This window comes from Salvelinus namaycush, chromosome 37 (genome assembly GCF_016432855.1).
Source record: "Salvelinus namaycush isolate Seneca chromosome 37, SaNama_1.0, whole genome shotgun sequence".
Classification (NCBI taxonomy): Eukaryota; Metazoa; Chordata; class Actinopteri; order Salmoniformes; family Salmonidae; genus Salvelinus; species Salvelinus namaycush.
Genome location: NC_052343.1, coordinates 944,524 through 965,516, shown reverse-complemented (window position 1 = coordinate 965,516; position 20,993 = coordinate 944,524). Strand labels below are relative to the sequence as shown.

Below are 20,993 nucleotides of genomic sequence, written 5' to 3'. Positions count from 1 at the left end.
TGTCATTACTATAATATGTGCTATAAAAAGGAGATTAACAATATGAAAGAAGGAATAAGGGTAAACAAAATTCTAAGTCTACCAACATTTCCTCAAAATGTTACAAATTTCGACCATTGGTATAAAACATTTTACCATCATTTCGGGACTTTTATTTAGAAGGAAAATCGCAAGAGTCACGACCTTATTCTTGCAGGCGGAAGGCAGGTCATGCCAACTACTACTGCCTAAAATAATTACTTCTGTTTCAATCATACTATGGTCAAAATTACAAATGTGTAATTAATTTAGGAGACAAGACAAAATAATTTAAACAAATTCCTTGTATGATAAATGCTTTAATATAAACAAAGCATGAATTCTAATGGAAACAAGAGGTAATAGTAATAAGAAATTATGTAAATAGTGTTGTCATCTTCTTGGCCCAATGCTGCCACCTGGCTGCCAGCCTCTGTACTTCATGCTGGTTTGGGGATTGCGTCGCAATAAGGGGTCTCCTTGGTCTATGTCTTTGGGTTTATCATACACCGTGGATATGAACAAGTCTGGTTTGGCCTTTTTCACAAAGTAGGTGCTCAGCTTCTCTCCATGGTACCTGCACAAAACAGCATATTGTAATCAGGGTTTTTATTTGCCTGGATGTCAACAAGAATAACATGTAATATTCTTCAACTTTCCGTTACCTTCCTGTACATATTCAAGTTACAAAGGCCATAGATTTAATCGTCATAGTAATTGTTGCACTCACCCAAAGCCCCTCTTGCATTTGGGATGCTGTCCTTCATTCTCCAGGGCTTCTGGAATCCCTGCCTGACTGTTACCCAGGCCCTTTCCCTCCTTCCAGCCCTGCTTCTCCATCACCCGGCGACCAACACCCTAGACAACATAAAAAGATTAGTACTAGTCCTTGTACCAGGTACCAGACAGTGGAAAAAGCCATTCCTGCTTTTGAGGAATTCAGACCACACCAGTTACATTCTGCCTACTAAATGAGAACAGAGTACTAGGTAAATGGGTAGACATTCCAACAGTACCTTTAGGTCTCCAAATGAGGTCTCCAAATGACCCCTAGATCATAATGGTTAAATGATAAGCAGATTATTTATTTTTTTACATTTTAAAACGCATCTCCTGCAGTTCTACACAGTTTTACATGACTTGTGTCTTGATGAGTATACAGAGAGGTGGAAAGCCCCCTTGGTTTGCCCAGAAAGTCAGTTTGTCAAATTTCTGCCCTGCTAGAGCAGCCCCGGTAAACTAAGTGCTGTTATTTAGAAGTCAAAACATCTAGGAGCAACAACAGCTCACCCACGAAGCGGTAGGCCACACAAGCTCACAGAACGGGATCGCCGAGTGCTGAGGCGCGTTTAAATGATCTGTCAGTTGCAACACTCACTACTGAGATTTAAACTGCCTCTGGAAGCAACATCAGCACAAGAACTGTTCGTCGGGAGCTTCATGAAATGGGTTTCCATGGCAGAGCAGCCGCACACAAGCCTAAGATCACCATGTGCAATGCCAAGCGTCGGCTGGAGTGGTGTAAAGCTCGCCGCCATTGGACTCTAGAGCAGTGGAAACGGGTTCTATGGAGTGATGAATCACGCTTCACCATCTGCCCCAATGCATAGTGCCAACTTTAAAGTTTGGTGCAAGAGGAATAATGGTCTGGGGCTATTGTTCATGCTTCAAGCCCCTTACTCCCAGTGAAAGGAAATATTAATGCTACAGCCTACAATGACATGCTAAACTATTTTGTGCTTCCAACTTTGTGGCAACAGTTTGAGGAAGGCCCTTTCCTGTTTCAGCATTACAATGCCGCCCGTGCACAAAGCAAGGTCCATACAGAAATGGTTTGTCGAGATCAGTGTGGAAGAGCTTGACTGGCCTGCACAAAGCCTTGACCTCAATGAACACCTTCGGGATGAATTAGAATTCCGACTGCGAGCCAGGTCTAATCGCCAAACTTCAGTGCCCGGCCTCGCTCTTGTGGCTGAATGGAAGCAAGTCCCCGCAACAATATTTCAACATCTTGTGGAAAGCCTTCCCAGAAGCGTGGAGGCTGTTATAGCAGCGGGGTAGGGGCAGTATATTCATGCCCAGGGTAAACGGCCTGCTACAAAGCCATAAAAGCTAGAATATGCATATTATTAGTAGATTTGGATAGAACACTCTGAAATTTCTAAAACTGTTTGTATGATGTCTGTGAGTATAACAGAACTCATATGGCAGGCAAAAACCTGAGAAAAAATCCAACCAGGAAGTGGGAAATCTGAGGTTGGTCGATTTTCAACTCAGCTCCTATTGAAGATACAGTGGGATATTGGTAATGTTGCACTTCCTAAGGCTTCCACTAGATGTCAACAGTCTTTAGAACCTTGTCTGATGCTTCTACTGTGAAGTGGGGCCGAATGAGAGGGGATTGAGTAAGGTCTACCATGACCTGAACATGCGCTGACCATGCGCATTCATGTGAGAGCGAGCTCTGTTCCATCGCACTTCTGAAGACAAAGGAATTCTCCGGTTGGAACATTATTGAAGAATTATGTTAAAAACATCCTAAAGATTGATTCAATACTTAGTTTGTCCTGTTTTTACGGACTGTAATATAACTTTTTTAACTTTTCGTCCGTACTTTCCGCTGGACTTGCCCGCGCATCGTGAGTTTGGAAAGTGTACTGAACGCTAGAACAACAAGGAGGAATTTGGACATAAATTATTTACATTATCGAACAAAACAAACATTTATTGTGGAACTGGGATTCCTGGGAGTGCATTCTGATGAAGACCATCAAAGGTAAGTGAATGTTTATAATGTTATTTCTGACTTCTGTTGACTGCACAATATCTTTTAGCAATGTTTATTATGAGTATTCCTGTAAATTGATGTGGCTCTCTGCAAAATCAAAGGATGTTTTGTGACTTCTGAACGTAAGGCGCCAATGTAAACTCAGATTTTTGGATATAAATATGAACTTTACCGAACAAAACATACATGTATTGTGTAACATGAAGTCCTATGAGTGTCATCTGATGAAGATCATCAAAGGTTAGTGATTAATTTGATCTATATTTCTGCTTTTTGTGAATCCTCTCTTTGGCTGGAAAAATGGCTGTGTTATTCTGTGAATAGGCACTCACCTAACATAATCGCTTGGTTTAATTTCGTCGTAAAGCTTTTTTGAAATCGGACACTGTGGCTGGATTTACAACAAGTGTATCTTCCAGTTTCACTGGCTGTTGAAGAGGTAGGACACTACCGTCTCACGTACCCTAGAGAGGTTAACATCCTGTGTTTTACCATTGATATGCTCTAGGCTATTTTTAAACCTTAAGGTAAGGAGCATCCAGTACTGCTGGAATGTCTTCCAATGGCATGTCCATTTTTTGTGTGAGAAATTACTGGTCACTCAAAACATTTATAAAGTATAAATTGCCCACACTTTAGATAAGGCCACACAAAAAGACTTAACTAATGATTAGTAAACCTACATTAAACATCTTATAGAGTAATCATTAATAAGTCAACTATTTACTAATCCATTATAAATGCTTTATTAAGTGGATTGGCACAAGGATTTTCCTACCTTTGTGAACTTCTCAAAGTTGCCGATTGGCTGATCTTGTCCTCCAGATCGGTCCTCCAGGCCCTCCCTCAGCCTCTTCTCATACCGCATGCGGACGTAGTCACGGGAGTCCATGTCACCCCCGTCTGTGTGGAGAGAGTGGCCCCCACGAGATTCATTCTCTATGTACACCATTACTACCTTTTTGCACTTCGTGCTGTTGTCTGTGCCTAACAACGTCTGTACCATGTTTGTGCCGCTGCCATGTTGTGTTGCTGCCATGTGTTATCGTTTTAGGTCTCTTTATGTAGTGTTCTCATGTCTTTTTGTGTGTCGTCCTAAATTTCGAATCCCAGCCCCCATCCCCCGCAGGCCTTTTACATCTTGGTAGGCCATCATTGTAAATAAGAACTTGTTCTTAATTGACTTGCAAAGTTAAATAAAAGGTTAAATGTTCCTTCAAATGTCTTAAGACAGCATGCCTACCTAGTCCACTAGGATTTCAAATCAGTCAACCACGTTTCCATCCAGTTATGCCAGTAAAGTCTCGACAGCTGTGATGGAAACAGGAACTTTTGGCATAATTTCATAAAATGCCAAAATATAATTTGTTCGTTCGACTTGGTGAGATCTTTTTGTGTTGGTAAAATTAATTATGGGTTAGGGTTAGCTTGATTAGCTTGATGCTAGGGTTAGCTTGATGCTCCGGTCCAATACATATTGAGGGTCTTATTCCGGTGACATAATGATCGATGCTTGACTGCCGTTGTGACAAATCAAAACATTCTCGCTCTAATCTCATCATTTAGACTAGCCTAACCATACTGTATCTGCAAGCTGTTGGCTTGTACCAAGACCAGAGTAGGCACATTTGCTATTTAAACGCAACAATTTGTGACAAAACTATGCGATTGAAAGACATTAAATATTCAATGTTTTATTTAGTACATGAAAACTTAAGTGAAAAAGTAAATGTGCGCACTAGGTAATCACGCACGGATTTTTATTTGCAACAAGTCAGTTTGGTGGAAACACACGCATATTTTCTTTATCCATATTTTAGAATACTCACATGAAAATCTGTTGCAAATTGGATGGAAGCCTAGCTATAGATCCTGAATTGTGAAGGAAAACATGCTAAGTCAGGTTACCTTTTTCATAGTAAACGCTCATGTCCACATCCCAATCATCTGCAGTTTGCTCATCAAAATCTAACCGGAGAGAAAAAACAATAATCACTATTTGACTAGAGGGAAATGTATAATTATCCATTTTACAAGACAGAAATATTAAATCAGAAGGGCAGATCTTTAAGAGGGCTAGTGGAGTCCCTGTCATACCTCCTTCCTCCTCTTGCCAGTACTGGGCATCTGTGTAGAAGACCAGGCCCGAGCCTCCCTTCTCCCACTTCAGCTCTATCTCCTCCTCGTAGAGCCGCTCCTTGCTGCGTTCCTGGCTCGTCACATCCTCATGTAGGGCCTCATGGCGCTCCCACTCCTCACAGCGGTCATCGTCCTACAGCACAGAAGAACACAGGGATCATATGCAATACAAGAAAGGGAAAATGCATCTGTAAAGCCAGAGTTCACAGCAACAAGAATACTCTCATATTACCCAGCCATTGTTATGTAGGCTACTCAGATGTTTCTACATTGAGATGTATTTTTCTTTACTCGGGCTTTTTAACATTTTAAGCCCTTCCACTTTTCAACATGATTCCCTTATGAACTTAACACAGCAAGTGCTATAGCTCACAGGTTATAGGATATTTACAGTATACACAGTAACAAATTTAGACTCACATCATCTGCATTTGACTGGGCATCCTCGTCTTCCTCTGGTATTTCAGGGTCCCCTGAGGGGTCAGTGGGGCCCTGGGTTCCTGAGGGAGGGGCCACACTACCAGGACCTGATATTTCATGCCCACCAGCTGTGAAGACACTCTCCTCAGTAGATGGTGCCAAGCTGGTGTTATGGTACTGGAAGGGCACATTACCATAGCGCCGATTGCAGCTTGTCTTGGGGAAGGCAAGGCCCAGCTTGCGTATGAGGCGTGGGGGTAGGCGGCATGACTGAATAAGCTGTAAGAATACCTTTACGGTTGTACCCACATTACCAGCCGGCATAAGAGAAGGCGGGTTCAGCTCTGGCAAGCCCTTTAGGTCCGTCTCTGTGAAGCGTTCTGTTAGTGCCACGTGGCGCCTGTGCCCGGACTTTGTCTTGTAGGGGAATTCATCCTCATCTGAAATAAAAAAATGTAGATTCATTACATTTTATGAATAGAGAGGCAGATTTTATGGTTTTATATCTGACCTCATCCCCAGGCTATTGACTGATGCGCAAGACAACCCATGACAAGATTGCCCACACTAGAGTAATGGTTCAGTTACAGTGCCTTCAGAAAGTATTTTACACCCTCCCTGACATTTTCCACATTTTGTTGTGTTACAAGGTGGGATTGAAATTGATTCTAAAATTACATAAGTATTCAACCTCCCCGAGCCAATACATGCTAGAATCACCTTTGGCAGCGATTACAGCTGTGAGTCTTTCTGGGTAAGTCTCTACAAAAGCTTTGCACACCTGGATTGTACAAATCTTAAAGCTCTCAAGTTGGTTGTTGATCATTGCTAGATAGCCATGTTCAAGTCTCGCCATAGATATTCAAGACAATTTTTGTCAAAACTGTAACTAGGCCACTCAGGAACATTCAATGTCATCTTGGTAAGCAACTCCAGTGCAGATTTGGCCTTGTGTTTTAGGTGATTGTCCTGCTGAAAGGTGAATTTGTCTCCCAGTGTCTGTTGTAAAGCAGACTGAACCAGGTTTTTCATCTAGGATTTTGCCTGTGCAAAATTTTCCCTTCCTTTTCTTTTCCGATTATTTTTACCCCCCCCCCCCAAAAAAAAACTCCCTTGTCCTTGCTGATGATAAGCATACCCACATGATGCAGCCACCACCATGTTTGAAAAATAATAGTGGTACTCAGTGATGGGTTGCGTTGGATTTGCCCCAAACATAAAGCTTTGTATTTAGGACAGAGATTTTTTTTTTTTTTACACATTTGCAGTTGTGCTTTAGTTGATGCATGTTTTGGAATATTTTGTAATCTGTACAGGCTTCCTTCTTTTCACTGTCATTTAGGTTAGCATTGCGGAGTAACTACAATTTTGTTGATCCATCCTCAGTTTTCTCCTATCAGTTAGGAACGACGGCTGGGTATATTGATACACCCTTCAAAGTTTAATACTGTACCGTCACCATATTCAAAGGGATATTCAAATGTCAGCTTTTTTTTTACCCATCTACTAATAGGTGCCCTTCTTTGCGAGGCATTGGAAAATCTCCCTGGTCTTTGTGGTAGAATCTGTGTTTGAAATTCACTGCTCGACTGAGGGATCTTATGTGTAGGGTACAGAGACGAGGTAGTCATTCAAAAAAATCATGTTAACTATTAGCACACAGTGAGTCTATGCAATTTACTCCTGAACTTACTTGCCATAACAAAAGGGGTTGAAGCAAGACGTTTCAGCTTTTTAATTATTTGTAAAAAAATTCAAAAACATAATTCTACTTTGAAATTATGGGGTATTGTGTCTAGGTCAGTGACACAATCTCAATTTAACTTCTTATGGTTGCAGGGGCAGTATTGAGTAGCTTGGATGAAAGGTGCACTGAGGTGCCCAGAGTAAACAACCTGCTCCTCAGTCATAGTTGCTAATATATGCATATTATTATTAGTATTGGATAGAAAACACTCTGAAGTTTCTAAAACTGTTTTAATTATGTCTGAGTATAACAGAAAAAATATGGCAGGCAAAAACCTGAGAAGTTCCACTTCCTGTTTTGATTTTTTCTGAGGCTGGTAGATTTTCAACCAAGCTCCCATTGAAATTACAGCGAGATATGGATGAGTTTTCACTTCCTACGGCTTCCACTAGATGACAACAGTCAATAGAACTTTGTCTGATGACTCTAATGTGAAGGGGGGCCGAAGGAGACAGGAATGATTCACCACTGCCATGAGGTGACCACGCATTGAACACGCGCGTTCACGTGAGAGGCAGCTCCGTTCGATCGCTCAACTGAAGTCAATGGAATTCTCCGGTTGGAACGTTATTCAAGATGTATGTTAACAACATTCTAAAGATTGATTCAATACATCGTTTGACATGTTTCTACTGACTGTTACGGAACTTTTGGACATTTCGTCACGTTATAGTGGACGCGCTTTGTGACTTTGGAATTGTTTACCAAACGCGCTAACCAAAGTAGCTAATTGGACATAAATAACGGACATTATCGAACAAATCAAGCATTTATTCTGGACCTAGGATTCCTAGGACTGCATTCTGATTAAGTTCAAAGGTAAGGAAACATTTATCATGTATTTTCTGGTTTCTGTTGACTCCAACATGGCGGCTAATTTTACTATTGTTCTGAGCTCCATCTCAGATTATTGCATGGTTTGCTTTTTCCGTAAAGTTTTTTTGAAATCTGACACAGTGGTTGCATTTAAGGAGAGGTATATCTATAATTCCATGTGTATAACTTGTATTATCATCTACATTTATGAAGAGTATTTCTGTTGAAACGATGTGGCTATGCACTATCATTGGATGTTTTTGGAACTAGTGAATGTAACGCGCCAATGTAAACTCAGATTTTTTTATATAAATATGAACTTTATCAAACAAAACATGCATGTATTGTGTAACATGAAGTCCTATGAGTGTCATCTGATGAAGATCATCAAAAGGTTAGTGATTCATTTTAGCTATATTTCTGCTTTTTGTGACTGCTATCTTTCGCTGGAAAAATGGCTGTGCTTATTGTGGTTTGGTGCGACCTAACAATCGTTTGTAGTGCTTTCGCTGAAAAGCATATTTGAAATTGGACACTTTGGTGGGATTAACAACAAGATTACCTTTTAAAATGGTATAAGACACATGTATGTCTGAGGAATTTTAAATTATGAGATTTCTGTTTTTTGAATTTGGTGCCCTGCACTTTCACTGGCTGTTGTCATATCATCCCGTTAGCGGGATTGCAGCCATAAGAAGTTAATCCATTTTAAATTCAAACTGTAACAACAAAATGTGGAAAAAGTCAAGGGTTGTGAACACTTTCTGAAGGCACTGTGGCCTAATTTGAATCCTTCAGAAACTATTTGGAGTTACTCACAAAACTAGATTTATTTTATATACAGTACCAGTGAAACGTTTGGACACACCTACTCATTCAAGGGTTTTTCGTTATTTTTACTATTTTCTACATTGTAGAATAATAGTGAAGACATCAAAACTATGAAATAACACACATGAATCATGCCGTAACCAAGAAAGTGATACATCTAAAATACATTTTAAATGTGTTTGAGATTCTTCAAAGTAGCCACCCTTTGACAGCTTTGCACATTCTTGGCATTCTCTCAACTAGCTTCACCTGGAATGCTTTTCCAACAGTCTCGAAGGAGTTCCCACATATGCTTAGCACTTGTTGGCTGCTTTTCCTTCACTCTGCTGTGCAACTCATCCCAAACCATCTCAATTGGGTTGAGGTCAGGTGATTGTGGAGGCCAGGTCATCTCATGCAGGCCAGGTAATCTCATGCAGCAAAGTAGCCACCCTACTTTCTGAAAGTAGAGAGGCTACTTTGAAGAATCTACAATGTAGAAAATCCTTGGTCAAATAGCCCTTACACAGCCTGGAGGTGTGTTTTGGGTCATTGTCCTGTTGAAAAACAAATGATAGTCCCACTAAGCTCAAACCAGATGGGATGGCGTATCGCTGCAGAATGCTGTGGTAGCTATGCTGGTTAAATGGGCCTTGAATTCTAAATAAATCACAGACGGTGTCACCAGTAAAGCACCATCATACCTCCTCCTCCATGTTTCATGGTGGGAACCACACATGCGGAGATCATCCATTCACCTGCTCATCGTCTCACCAAGACACAGCAATTGGAACCAAAAATCTCAAATTTGGACTCATCAGATCAAAGGACAGATTTCCACCGGTCTAATGTCCATTGCTCGTGTTTCTTGGCCCAAGCAAGTCTTCTTATTATTGGTGTCCTTTAGTAGTGGTTTCTTTGCAGCAATTCAAACATGAAGGCCTGATTCACGCAGTCTCCTCTGAACAGGTGATGTTGAGATGGGTCTGTTAGTTGAATTCTGAGAATAATTGATTTGGGCTGTAATTTCTGAGGCTGGTAACTAATGAGCTTATCCTCTGCAGCAGAGGTAACTCTGGGTCTTCCTTTCCTGTGGCGGTCCTCATGAGAGCCAGTTTCATCAAAGCACTTGATGGTTTTTGCAACTGCACTTGAAGAAACTGTCAAAGTTCTTGAAATTTTCCAGATTGACTATCATTTCTCTTTGCTTATTTGAGCTGTTCTTGCCATTATATGGACTTGGTATTTTACCAAATAGGGCTATCTTCTGTGTACCACCCCTACCTTGTCACAACTGAATGGCTCAAACGCATTAAGGAAAGAAATTCTACAAATGTACTTTTAACAAGGCACACTTGTTAATTGAAATGCATATTCCAGGTGACTACCTCATGAAGCTGGTTGAGAGAATTCCAAGAGTGTGCAAAGCTGTCAAGGCAAAGGGTGGCTACTTTGAAGAATCTACAATGTAGAAAATAGTAAAAATCAAGAAAAACCCTTGAATGAGTAGGTGAGTCCAAACTTTTGACTGGTACTGTATATAGCCTATGTGACCGTATACAAATGTAAGTAAGGTTTGAAATGATTATGTTTTTGTAAAATATTATATACAGTATGTTTGGGCTTCTTGCGGTCAATTTGCAGTCTACAAATTATTTGTAATTATGTTCTGGCCCTTAGGGTGACACACTTTAGTGATGACATTTCACTTCCTTATGTTATAAAATACGATTCTTCATGTTCAGTATCTAACATTTCATAAAAATGATATCCAAAAAGTCAGATTTCCTAACCTAATACAACCGATAAGCACCAAGCTCTGTTGACATCCTTTAGAGGATTTTACATTTTGTGGTCGTCGTCTTCCAATTGGTTTCCGCCGGTCACAAATAGCAAAATTAGCATGTATAACTGAATTAAATGTAAAAGGCCTTGAAAAAAAAAAAGTTTGGGGTATGCTCAGTGCTCCGTTGGTATTTCACAAAGGTACGCTTGTTTTTGTAAAAAGTCTTCGAAAAAGAACAGAAACTTCACATTAATATGAACAGCGTATACTAAAACATGAAAATACTACAGGCCATGTCTCAAAATCGTAATCTATTTTACCTCTAATGTCCTCTGGATTTGAGAAAAAATATGAGTAAAATGGTAAGCCTTAATGGTGCTTTCAAGACAACTGGAAACTCTGGAGGGGAATAGGTAAAATCATGATGTCAGTGATCTTCAGGTTAGAGCTTTAGCAAGAGGCCTGAGTGGGGCGCTGAAGATGGCGGCATGAGGGCATTTCTAGCTGAGGAACAATTTTAGGGTTCTCAAAGTTTATAATTTTAGGCTGCGGTTGCAAAATGTAAAAAAATTAGGACGAAAGGGGGACGATTTCCAACGAACAAGCTAGCTATCAAAGTTTCAGCGTGTTTAGCTAACGTTAGCTAGCTAAAATCTTCATAGCTAGCAGCATGGAGTCAGGACATAACCAAACTGTTGCTGAGATAATGGATGTTGAAACGTCCAAGGAGAAAAGAGGCATTGCTGAAACTCATTCATATGCTTGCAGTCTAAAAAAGGGGGGTGAATGTGATTCATACGCGAATACCCCAACCAAGGAGCAACTTCCAAAGAAGTTGAGAAGTGAACCATCACTGAGCCAGCTACAGGACAACATTGTCCGCTAAAATCAAAGAGCGCAGATGACATCATGGACTTGGTGAAAAAGAACACTATCAGCATCGTTAACCTGAAGAAAGCGATTGATTTCAATGCTGAGGAAGTAAATACTCTGAAGCAGCAGAACGCAACATTGAAAACTCAGGTTGCAAATCAGGAGAAGAAACTCACTGAAATGGAGTCAACGGTAAACAAGACTGACCGTTATAGTCGGAGATGGAATCTTCGAATTTATGGAATCGCAGAAAGATCTGACGAGAACATCAAAACAAAAGTGAAGGACATTTGCAGGGCAATTGTCCCGGAGGACAAGCAAAATGTTGTTGCAGGTTCACTGGATGTAGTGCAGCGCCTGGGTAGGCTGAGAGATGGGGATAACCAGGTACCACGACCAGTGATCATGAGATTCATCTCCAGGACAGCGAGAGATCTGACATGGAAAAGTGCAAAGAAAAATGACTATTTAAAGAACAACAACCTGAGGTTCATGGAGGACCTGACAGCAGTTGACAAAGAAGCTCGGAATCGTCTGTGGCCGATGATTGAGAGAGCAAGGAAAGAGGGGAAAAGTGCATGCTTTGTGGGAGCCAAGGCTTTTGTTAATGGAAGGGAAATTTGCGCTGACGCCTAGCTTGATGACTACTGGATTTACCAAGTGAATGGTGCAGGACTGATTTATATTTGCAACTGATAAAACATATTTCTTGAGGAAAGAGCATTATTTGTGTGAACCATTTTTTTTTGATGGCAGGGAAATTCACTTAATATTAGCTTGATGGCCATTTGTTTAGGTCTACCACCTGCATGGTGCAAAGGACTGTTTTTATTTACAACTAGTAAGAACGTTTCATTTTGTGAGAACCCGGTTCATGTGAACATATACAAGTTAATATTCTTCATATAGTCACTGTGATAGAAAAAACAGAAATTTACATTTACTATTAATGCCAGGGAAATCCGTAATATTTTGAAAAGGAAATCTTTATTTTTGTATTGTAAAAGGTAAGAGTCCCAACTTGTCCCAACTCCCAACTCATGCCTGTTCCACAGATACTGCGTTTTGGAAATGTCAAATGGGGGAATGATATTTGGCACCAATCGGTCAGCAAGTGACGCAATTTTAAAAGGCAACTTTAAGGGTCATATACTGAGTCATGAAGCAGGTAATACAGGGAGATGGATTATGCTATTGGTAGATGTCAACCACATTCAATTCATTGTTGTTAATACTTATGCTACCAATAACAAGTCAAGTAACTATTTTATTTAGAGACATCGAGAGGAAAGTAAGTAAAATGTCTACATTTCCATTGGCCAAAATAATATGGGGTGGAGATTTTCATACAGTATTACATGATAATCTAGATAGAATTGCTATCCTTAGGAGGCCATCTGTTTGTGAGTTAAGGAATATATCTCTACTGTTAGGTGTTCTAGATATGTGGAGACATAAGAACCCAGATAAGATTAGGTTTACATGGAGTACCAAAGATGTATCTATACAATCCCATATTGATTTATGGCTGACAAGGTTGATACAGTCTCAATTGAACCATCGATTTTAACAGACCACAAAGGGATTTCAATAAAGATAAATATGAATGGTTTGTCAACAAAAAAAGTATAGGTTACTGGAAAATGAATAAGACTTTACTAGAGAATTAAGTATTTAAAGAATGCAGTAGCAGGAATTATTGATAAATATTGGAATCGTACCTGTGTTATGAATACGTTTGGAAGTTACTGAGAGCTAATGAAATTTGATAAGGCTTTTGGGGATTTCAATGGGGAAAAAATAGCTCGTGCCAAGAGAGAAAGAATGACATAAAGGGAATACTGGATTACACAAAAAAATGATCTAACGAATTAGGAATTACTGGAGCCATCATCACTGCAAATGCAGTTCGACTATCTACAAGGAAAAGGCCCGGGGAGCATTTGTAAGATCGAAAATGGATGGAGAGAAATACAAAATATTTATTTAATTTAGAAAAAAAAGGGCAGGCGAAATTACTTCCATATTTAAATTAATGATCAATAATACTCCCAATGAAAATCCAAAAGAAATCTCTCAGCAGGTTGTTTAATCAGAATCTGTATACATCAGCCCAGTCAACTTCCAATATGGATCCTTTCTTAGACAATGTAGTAAGCATTGCTAAAATAGATTATGATTTCAGGGATTTTTGTGATGAGTTATCTGAAATTGAGATAAAATATTGTATTAAATACCTTAAGGACAATAGGTCTCCTGGAAATGGTTTAATAAGCGAGTTCTATAAAACATTCAATGATCAATTGATTCCTTTCATTCTTGCTATGTTCCAAGAATCGATAGAAAAAGGGGAGCTACCAGCTTCCTTAAAGCAAGGTGTAATTACTTTGATTCCCAAACCTAACAAGGATAGTCTTTATATAGACATAATGATGTTGAATAATGATGGAAAATTATTTGCCCTTGTATTTGCTAAGAGGTTGAAACAAGGCTTACGTCATAATTGATGAAGAACAATCTGGTTTTCTACATGGTCCACACATTAGTAAATAACATCAGGTTGATCTTAGATGTGATTGACTATAATGACCTCATCCTTGATGATAGTTGTCTTATGTTTGTTGATTTTTATAAAGCTTTTGACACTGTAGAACATGAGTTTATGTTCAAAGCAATACGTGTTTTGGGGTTTGGTGACTGATGTTTTAGATTTCAGTATATTAAGAACCAGAACATTATTTGCAATGTTGTCCCTAAGTATTTATTTGACTCTGTTGGTGGTTTAGAATTTCTGCTTCGGTGTAATTTTTATGTTGATAACATCCCAGTAAAATTGGCCAAATTCCATAAACAGGGACTATTAGCTTAGATGTTAGCGTATAAACAACTTTTCCCTCACAGATACTTTCTATGGAACAACAAAGATAAACGATTTACAAATGTATTTTTTTTGTAACTGGTTTGAGAATTTTTTGGGGGTTCGTCAGTTACTGAATGAGGATGGATATCTAATCTCATATGGGGGATTTCTTGATGAGTTTCGAATTCCAATAACCCCCGAAAGAATATGCAATTGTTTTTGATTCAATTCCAAAGGGGGGTTGTATTTTTTTTATTCCTCTGTGGTTGAAGTAATAGATTTACATGAACATATTAATTGGCAATATTAAAATCCTCAAAGATAAATGTAGTAATAAACAGATTAGGAATATTGTTTGTGATACACTTCCCTCAGCAAGATTTCTTGGGTCGAATATCCATGGTGATATACAATGGAGGAAAGCATGGAAAATTGCTAACAAAATATTTTATCAGTAACAAGGTAAAGGAAGTTTAATTTAAAATGTTACATAGAATTTATCCTGTGAAAAATGTTTTGGAAAGATTCAAGCTGAATATTGAGTTTTTACCATTATAATTTTTGGGATTGACACAGAACTTTATTACAAACAGGACCGGTTGTACAATTTAATGGTTTAGATATGATTTTTTCAGAAATTCTGACATTGATAAAGATATATTTAATTTAATTCAACTGCTAATAATACTAGGTAAATTTCATATTCACAAATGCAAATGCTCAAATTCAAAACCTAGCTTTTTTAACTTTATAAAATTAATTTAAACAATATGGCACTACTTCATTAACTAAACTGAAAAACAAAAAGGCAATTAAAACTTGTATTATTAATGAATATGATTTGTTTGTTTTGGATTCCTGGCAATGTAAAAAGTTTATGTATGCTTGTTTGCATGACTATTCCTCTTTTGTTTGTTTATTTTTGTTAATAAAATATATAAGTAAAAAAAGACGCCAATCACATTACATTTGACCCCCTTAGCCCTCTCGCTAGCCACTTCCTCTCGGGAGAATCTCCGTCGAATCCAGGGCTGCGTTTCAAAATCAAAGTAGACAGCCCTCGGCCCTAAACCCTCAGCCCTTGGGGGAATCCCCGCGGCCATCTTAGGTTGAGGTCCAATTTACAAACGTTGTCCCCTCGACCCTCGATTTAACGAGTGAAGAACATTCGCTCCGTTTCAAACACATAAAAGACACACCCTCCGCCACTTACCCTTACCTTATGCCTTTGGGGGAATCTCCGCGTCCAATCGTTTGTGATCGAGTGTGTAAGTGTACAATTATGTTCACTCTGGGGCCTGAAACCCCCCATAATTCAATTTGCAATGATTGTACATCCGCCAATACTTAAAACCAACATCAATATGGAGAAGTCAGCATACAAGTGTGTAAGTAAAAATTAATGTAAATAAGTTAGACATTGTGCTATTAATGCACAAACATGTATCGTAAAATAAAATATTTTGATGTGGGGCGCCGTCCTCAAACAATCGCATGGCATGCTTTTGCTGTAAAGCCTACTGTAAATTGGGCAGTGCAGTTAGATTAACAAGAATTTAAGCTTTTAACCGATATAAGACACTTCTATGTACAGTTGAAGTCAGAAGTTTACATACACTTAGGTTGGAGTCATTAAAACTCATTTTTCAACCACTCCACAAATTTCTTGTTAACAAACTATAGTTTTGGCAAGTCAGTTAGGACATCTACTTTGTGCATGGCACAAGTAATTTTTCCAACAATTGTTTACAGACAGATTATTTCACTGTATCACAATTCCAGTGGGTCAGAAGTTTACATACACCAAGTTGACTGTGCCTTTAAACAGCTTGGAAAAATCCAGAAAATTATGTCATGGCTTTAGAAGCTTCTGATAGGCTAATTGACATAATTTGAGTCAATTGGAGGTGTACCCGTGGATGTATTTTAAGGCCTAACTTTAAACTCAGTGCCTCTTTGCTTGACATCATGGGAAAATCAAAAGAAATCAGCAAAGACCTCAGAAAAAAAAGACCTCCACAAGTCTGGTTCATCCTTGGGAGCAATTTCCAAACGCCTGAAGGTACCACATTCAACTGTACAAACAATAGTACGCAAGTATAAACACCATGGGACCACGCAGTCGTCATACCGCTCAGGAGGTGACGCGTTCTGTCTCCTAGAGATGAACGTACTTTGGTGTGAAAAGTGCAAATCAATCCCAGAACAGCAGCAAAGGACCTTGTTTAGATGCTGGAGGAAACAGGTACAAAAGTATCTATATCCACAGTAAAACAAGTCCTATATCGACATAACCTGAAAGGCCGCTCAGCAAGGAAGAAGCCAGCATCATGTTGTGGGGGTGCTTTGCTGCAGGAGAGACTGGTGCACTTCACAAAATAGATGGCATCACGAGGGAGGAAAATTGTGGATATATTGAAGCAACATCTCAAGACATCAGTCAGGAAGTTAAAGCTTGGTCGCAAATGTGTCTTCCAAATGGACAATGACCCCAAGAATACTTCCAAAGTTGTGGCAAAATGGCTTAAGGACAACAAAGTCAAGGGATTGGCGTGGCCATCACAAAGCCCTGCCCTCAATCTTATAGAATATTTGTTGGCAGAACTAAAATGGCGTGTGCAAGCAAGGAGGTCTACAAACCTGACTCAGTTACACCAGCTCTGTCAGGAGGAATGGGCCAAAATTCACCCAACTTATTGTGGGAAGTTTGCGGAAGGCTACCTGAAACATTTGACCCAAGTTAAACAATTTAAAGGCAATGCTACCAAATATTAATTGAGTGTATGTAAACTTATGACCCACTGGGAATAAATCACTACTATTATTCTGACATTTCACATTCTTAAAATAAAGTGGTGATCCCAACTGACCTAAGACAGGGAATTGTTACTATGATTAAATGTCAGGAATTTTGAAAAACTCAGTTTAAATGTATTTGCCTAAGGTATATGTAAACTTCCGACTTCAACTGTACATAAATGTTTAATATCCATAATTTTTATGATTATTTATTTGAATTGCGCGCCCTCCAGTTTCACCGGAAGTTGTCCCGCTAGCGGGACGCCTATTAAGGCACAAACATGTATCGTAAAATTATGTTTTTGTTTGGTTAGCTTTTGGAAACGTTAGCTAGCACATACAACTTTCCCTGACACTTTATTGTCGAATGGCTAGTATTCGATGTGATGTCTGCGGACACGTTCTCTTCTGCCAAGATAGGAAATGCAATTTGACTGTAGCGCATATAAAGCATACACATGATCTACCGGTGGTTCCATGATGAATGAAAACAAAACTGTGGGACGAACGAGTGATGAATTTACGGGAAAGAGCAGTCAATTTAAAATTCATTCATTCTTCGTTTGCCCTGCAAGTGTTAACTCATCATACGTCATGAAATGTCATAAGTGTCCACTTAATTTGAGGGCTGAGGGTGTGTCTTTGACGTGTTTGGAATGCAGCCTTTGACCACTTGGGAGGTTGACATAACCCACAATTCAATGCAAACTGTAGTCATGTGTCAAACTTCGGTGGCCGCAAAGTGTCAAATTTAATCAACATGGCTGCATTTTTGGAATGCGAGACAAAATTATTTAACTAGCTTGCTAAAAAATAGATATAGATGACATTGATTTTAGCATTGGCAAATGGGAATGATGCTCAAATTGGCTTAGTCGTAGTGAGGAGCCTATAAAACATAGCTAACTTCATACATTTTGGGGGTAATTCTGAAATGTATTGTAATAAATGACCAAACTGTAAAACGAGCTAGCCACCTATGGGTAACTGTAGCTAGCTACCTGACAGGAGTGTTAGTTAGCTATGTTAAATTGATAGGTACATTCTTAGCTTGAGGTTGGTTATTTTTAACCTCAACTTCAAGATATCCACCAAGGACGTTGCCTCTCCGATCATCAATCTCTCGCTTGAGCAAGCAACATTTAAGGTACACTCGGATGTGACGATGTAAAAGGTAAATCAGTAAAGCAGAAGCCAAGGGGTTAATAAGAACAATGTTTAAAAACAAATGGCAAGAGTTGTGGAACAGGGAGAGAAAGGGAAGACAACCTGTGTAAGATCCAGGAAAAGGTGGGGGCAGGGCCAAGAATAAAGGGAGGAAAATGTAGTCGCAGGGCTGAGACTGGGACACACAAGGCTCCTGAGCTGACAAGGTAAAAATCTGTCTTTCTGCCCCTGAGCAAGGCAGTTAACCCACTGGTCCCCGGCACCGATGACGATTAAGGCAGCTCCCCGCACCTCTCTGATTCAGAGGAGTTTAGTTGAATGCGGAAGACATGTTTCATTTGAATCCATTCAGTTGTACAACTGACTAGGTATCCCCCTTTCCCTTCTAATTGTGCATTGAAATTGGTAGGGAAACACCTGACTGGGAGGTGTGATCATTGCCAGGAGGAGATGGAGACAGTGTTCTATTTAAGTGCCGGAAATATGTGAGGGAAAGGGTGCGATTGTTATTACATTTGAGCAGTAATGGGGTTGAACAGCCAGGATTAAGTGAATTGCGTGGGATATCTTCAGTGGATGTAGTATTAAATTATGCATTGGTTGGATGCCAACCGCCATATAAAATCCACAGAAGATTATGTAAATGTCTTTCAGGGGCTGAGGGTTGTCTACTTTGTTTTTGGACTGCAGTTGGACATCCGAGTAGGATGGGTTCAAAACTATTTTTCCCAGTCTGACTTGGTGCTATTTTCATGATTTATGGCCACTTTTTTTTCCTGTGGCCTCCATTGATTTAGCCGCCCTAATTTTGACCATCCTACAAGGGTAAAAACTCCAATCATTTAACAAATTATGGTAGAGATGTGAGGTTTGGACCATTGGTTTTCTTAGAGTAGGCCTATTATCTACACAATTAACATTATTTTACCCATTGGTGAAAATATGTGTTTTTGATTGGACATCCTGTCCCCCCTGACCTAGCCCAACGGCCAGCAGATAGCGATATTGAGTTATTTCATATTTCGGGGGCTCCCGAGTGGCGCAGCGGTCTAAGACACTGCATCTCAGTGCTTGAGGCGTCACTACAGACACCCTGGTTCAAATCCAGGCTGTATCACGGCGCACAATTGGCCCAGCATCGTCCGGGTTTGGCCGGTGTAGGCAGCTGTAAATAAAAATGTATTCTTACCTGACTTGCCTAGTTAAATAAAAAATATATACAAATCCGTCCGAACGCAGCCAACAATACACTCATATACATGTGGACCGATTCATACTTAAAATTCTCCATTCAGGCTGCAAAGGCTTCAATGTCCTCCTTAACTAGATTCAATGGCAAGAAAACAGGAAAACAACGTAAAATATTCATGCTTTCTGACACACCTTTTTCCACCACCATGCTAAAGTGGCTAATGCCTAGGAATGCTAGTAAGGATGTAAGGTATTGCGTTCAGCCATTCAAGATGCAGCAGTCTACCCCTGGCTGAACACAGGACTCAATATCAGGAAGTAGGATTAGCCACTAAGTGGTGAGAAAAAAAACAACGTTAAATATGCATGCTTTCTTTATGGAACCCCATTTTCCATCCTTCTCACCATTAAATATAGTTAATGAGGAAATCGACGCATTTGCAGCCTGAATGTAAAACTGTTTTACGTACGAACCGGTCAACGGAAATACCAGTGTATTGCCGGCTGCATACAAAGTCAATGCTTTTGGAAGGTAAGATGAAACCATCAATACCAGATCAATATCGCCATCTGCCGGCCTGGGCTACCGTGACCATCTACTCAAGAAAAACAAGTCTGCCCGCGGCTGAATCTAGTTGATCCCTGGCCTACACTAACAAACTAATACATTATATTGTCTTTAAACATATGTATATATTTCGTATTCTGACGTTAGACACCTTCATAAACATAACCAAAACATAAAGTCCCCGATATCGTAGGACATCTATTTATTAGACCGTTAGAATGTGGTTTAAAGGGGTCCCTCGAAGCCCAGCTTTTCTAGTGTTAATGACTCCAAATATATACTAACCTGTGGGATGTGATACTTTTACTTTTCTTATCACACAACGCCTCGCAAGCCAGTTGCCCTTCGAGTCGATCCATTGATTCCCCGCGTACATTTTGACCAATCTGGCCGCCTCATTTGAAGGTACCGATACCACGCAACAACATGTTTTTATACTCTTCGGCGAAGATCCACTCTCCTCTGTGCCCTCCTCGACATCTGTGGATGGCATGTCTGTTGTCGGCGTGTCTTTTCTTGTATGGTCTGACATGTTGACTTGGGTGCCCTCGGACTCCTTCAAAACCTCCGGTCGATGTCGGTAATGGAAACACAAGAAACCATTGCTTTCTATGAATTGGCTAAAAAAGTTTCGAAGGTTAGCAGATCGAAAGGCAGCAGGTATATTGCTAACAGCAAAGTACATAGCCGTGCTGGATTCAGCCATATTTGTTTATTTGTTGTCGACTCCAACGTCATTACGGAAGTGATCTAGAAGACGACAGGCAGTGTCAGCAACAAACGAAACTGTAAAACCATTCAAAATTAAACGTAGTAGCGCCATCTACTGCATGGATGAAGCATGTTAGACTACCTACAATTGCTTGGTGTGCGTGCTGGCTATAGTCAAAACGAATTGTATTGTCACATGCTTCATAAACAACAGGTGTAGACTAACAGGGGATCGCCCGTAAGTAAGCATTTCACTAAGTAAACAGACTTGACTGCCCTTGACCAGCATAAAAACACCCT

General features: G+C 39.7%; 1 protein-coding gene across 1 annotated transcript; it reads right to left on the bottom strand.

The window, feature by feature from the left end:
• Positions 1-318: 318 nt before the first annotated feature.
• On the bottom strand, positions 319-20,713 carry gpatch3 (G patch domain containing 3). The gene is made up of 7 exons (XM_038976678.1): positions 20,268-20,713; positions 5,366-5,805; positions 4,904-5,078; positions 4,715-4,774; positions 3,585-3,709; positions 749-876; positions 319-595 (listed from the first exon to the last, which is right to left on the bottom strand). The coding sequence occupies exons 1-7, from the start codon at positions 20,686-20,688 to the stop codon at positions 412-414; spliced, it is 1,533 nt and encodes a 510-aa protein (XP_038832606.1). The 5' UTR covers positions 20,689-20,713; the 3' UTR covers positions 319-411.
• Positions 20,714-20,993: the final 280 nt, after the last annotated feature.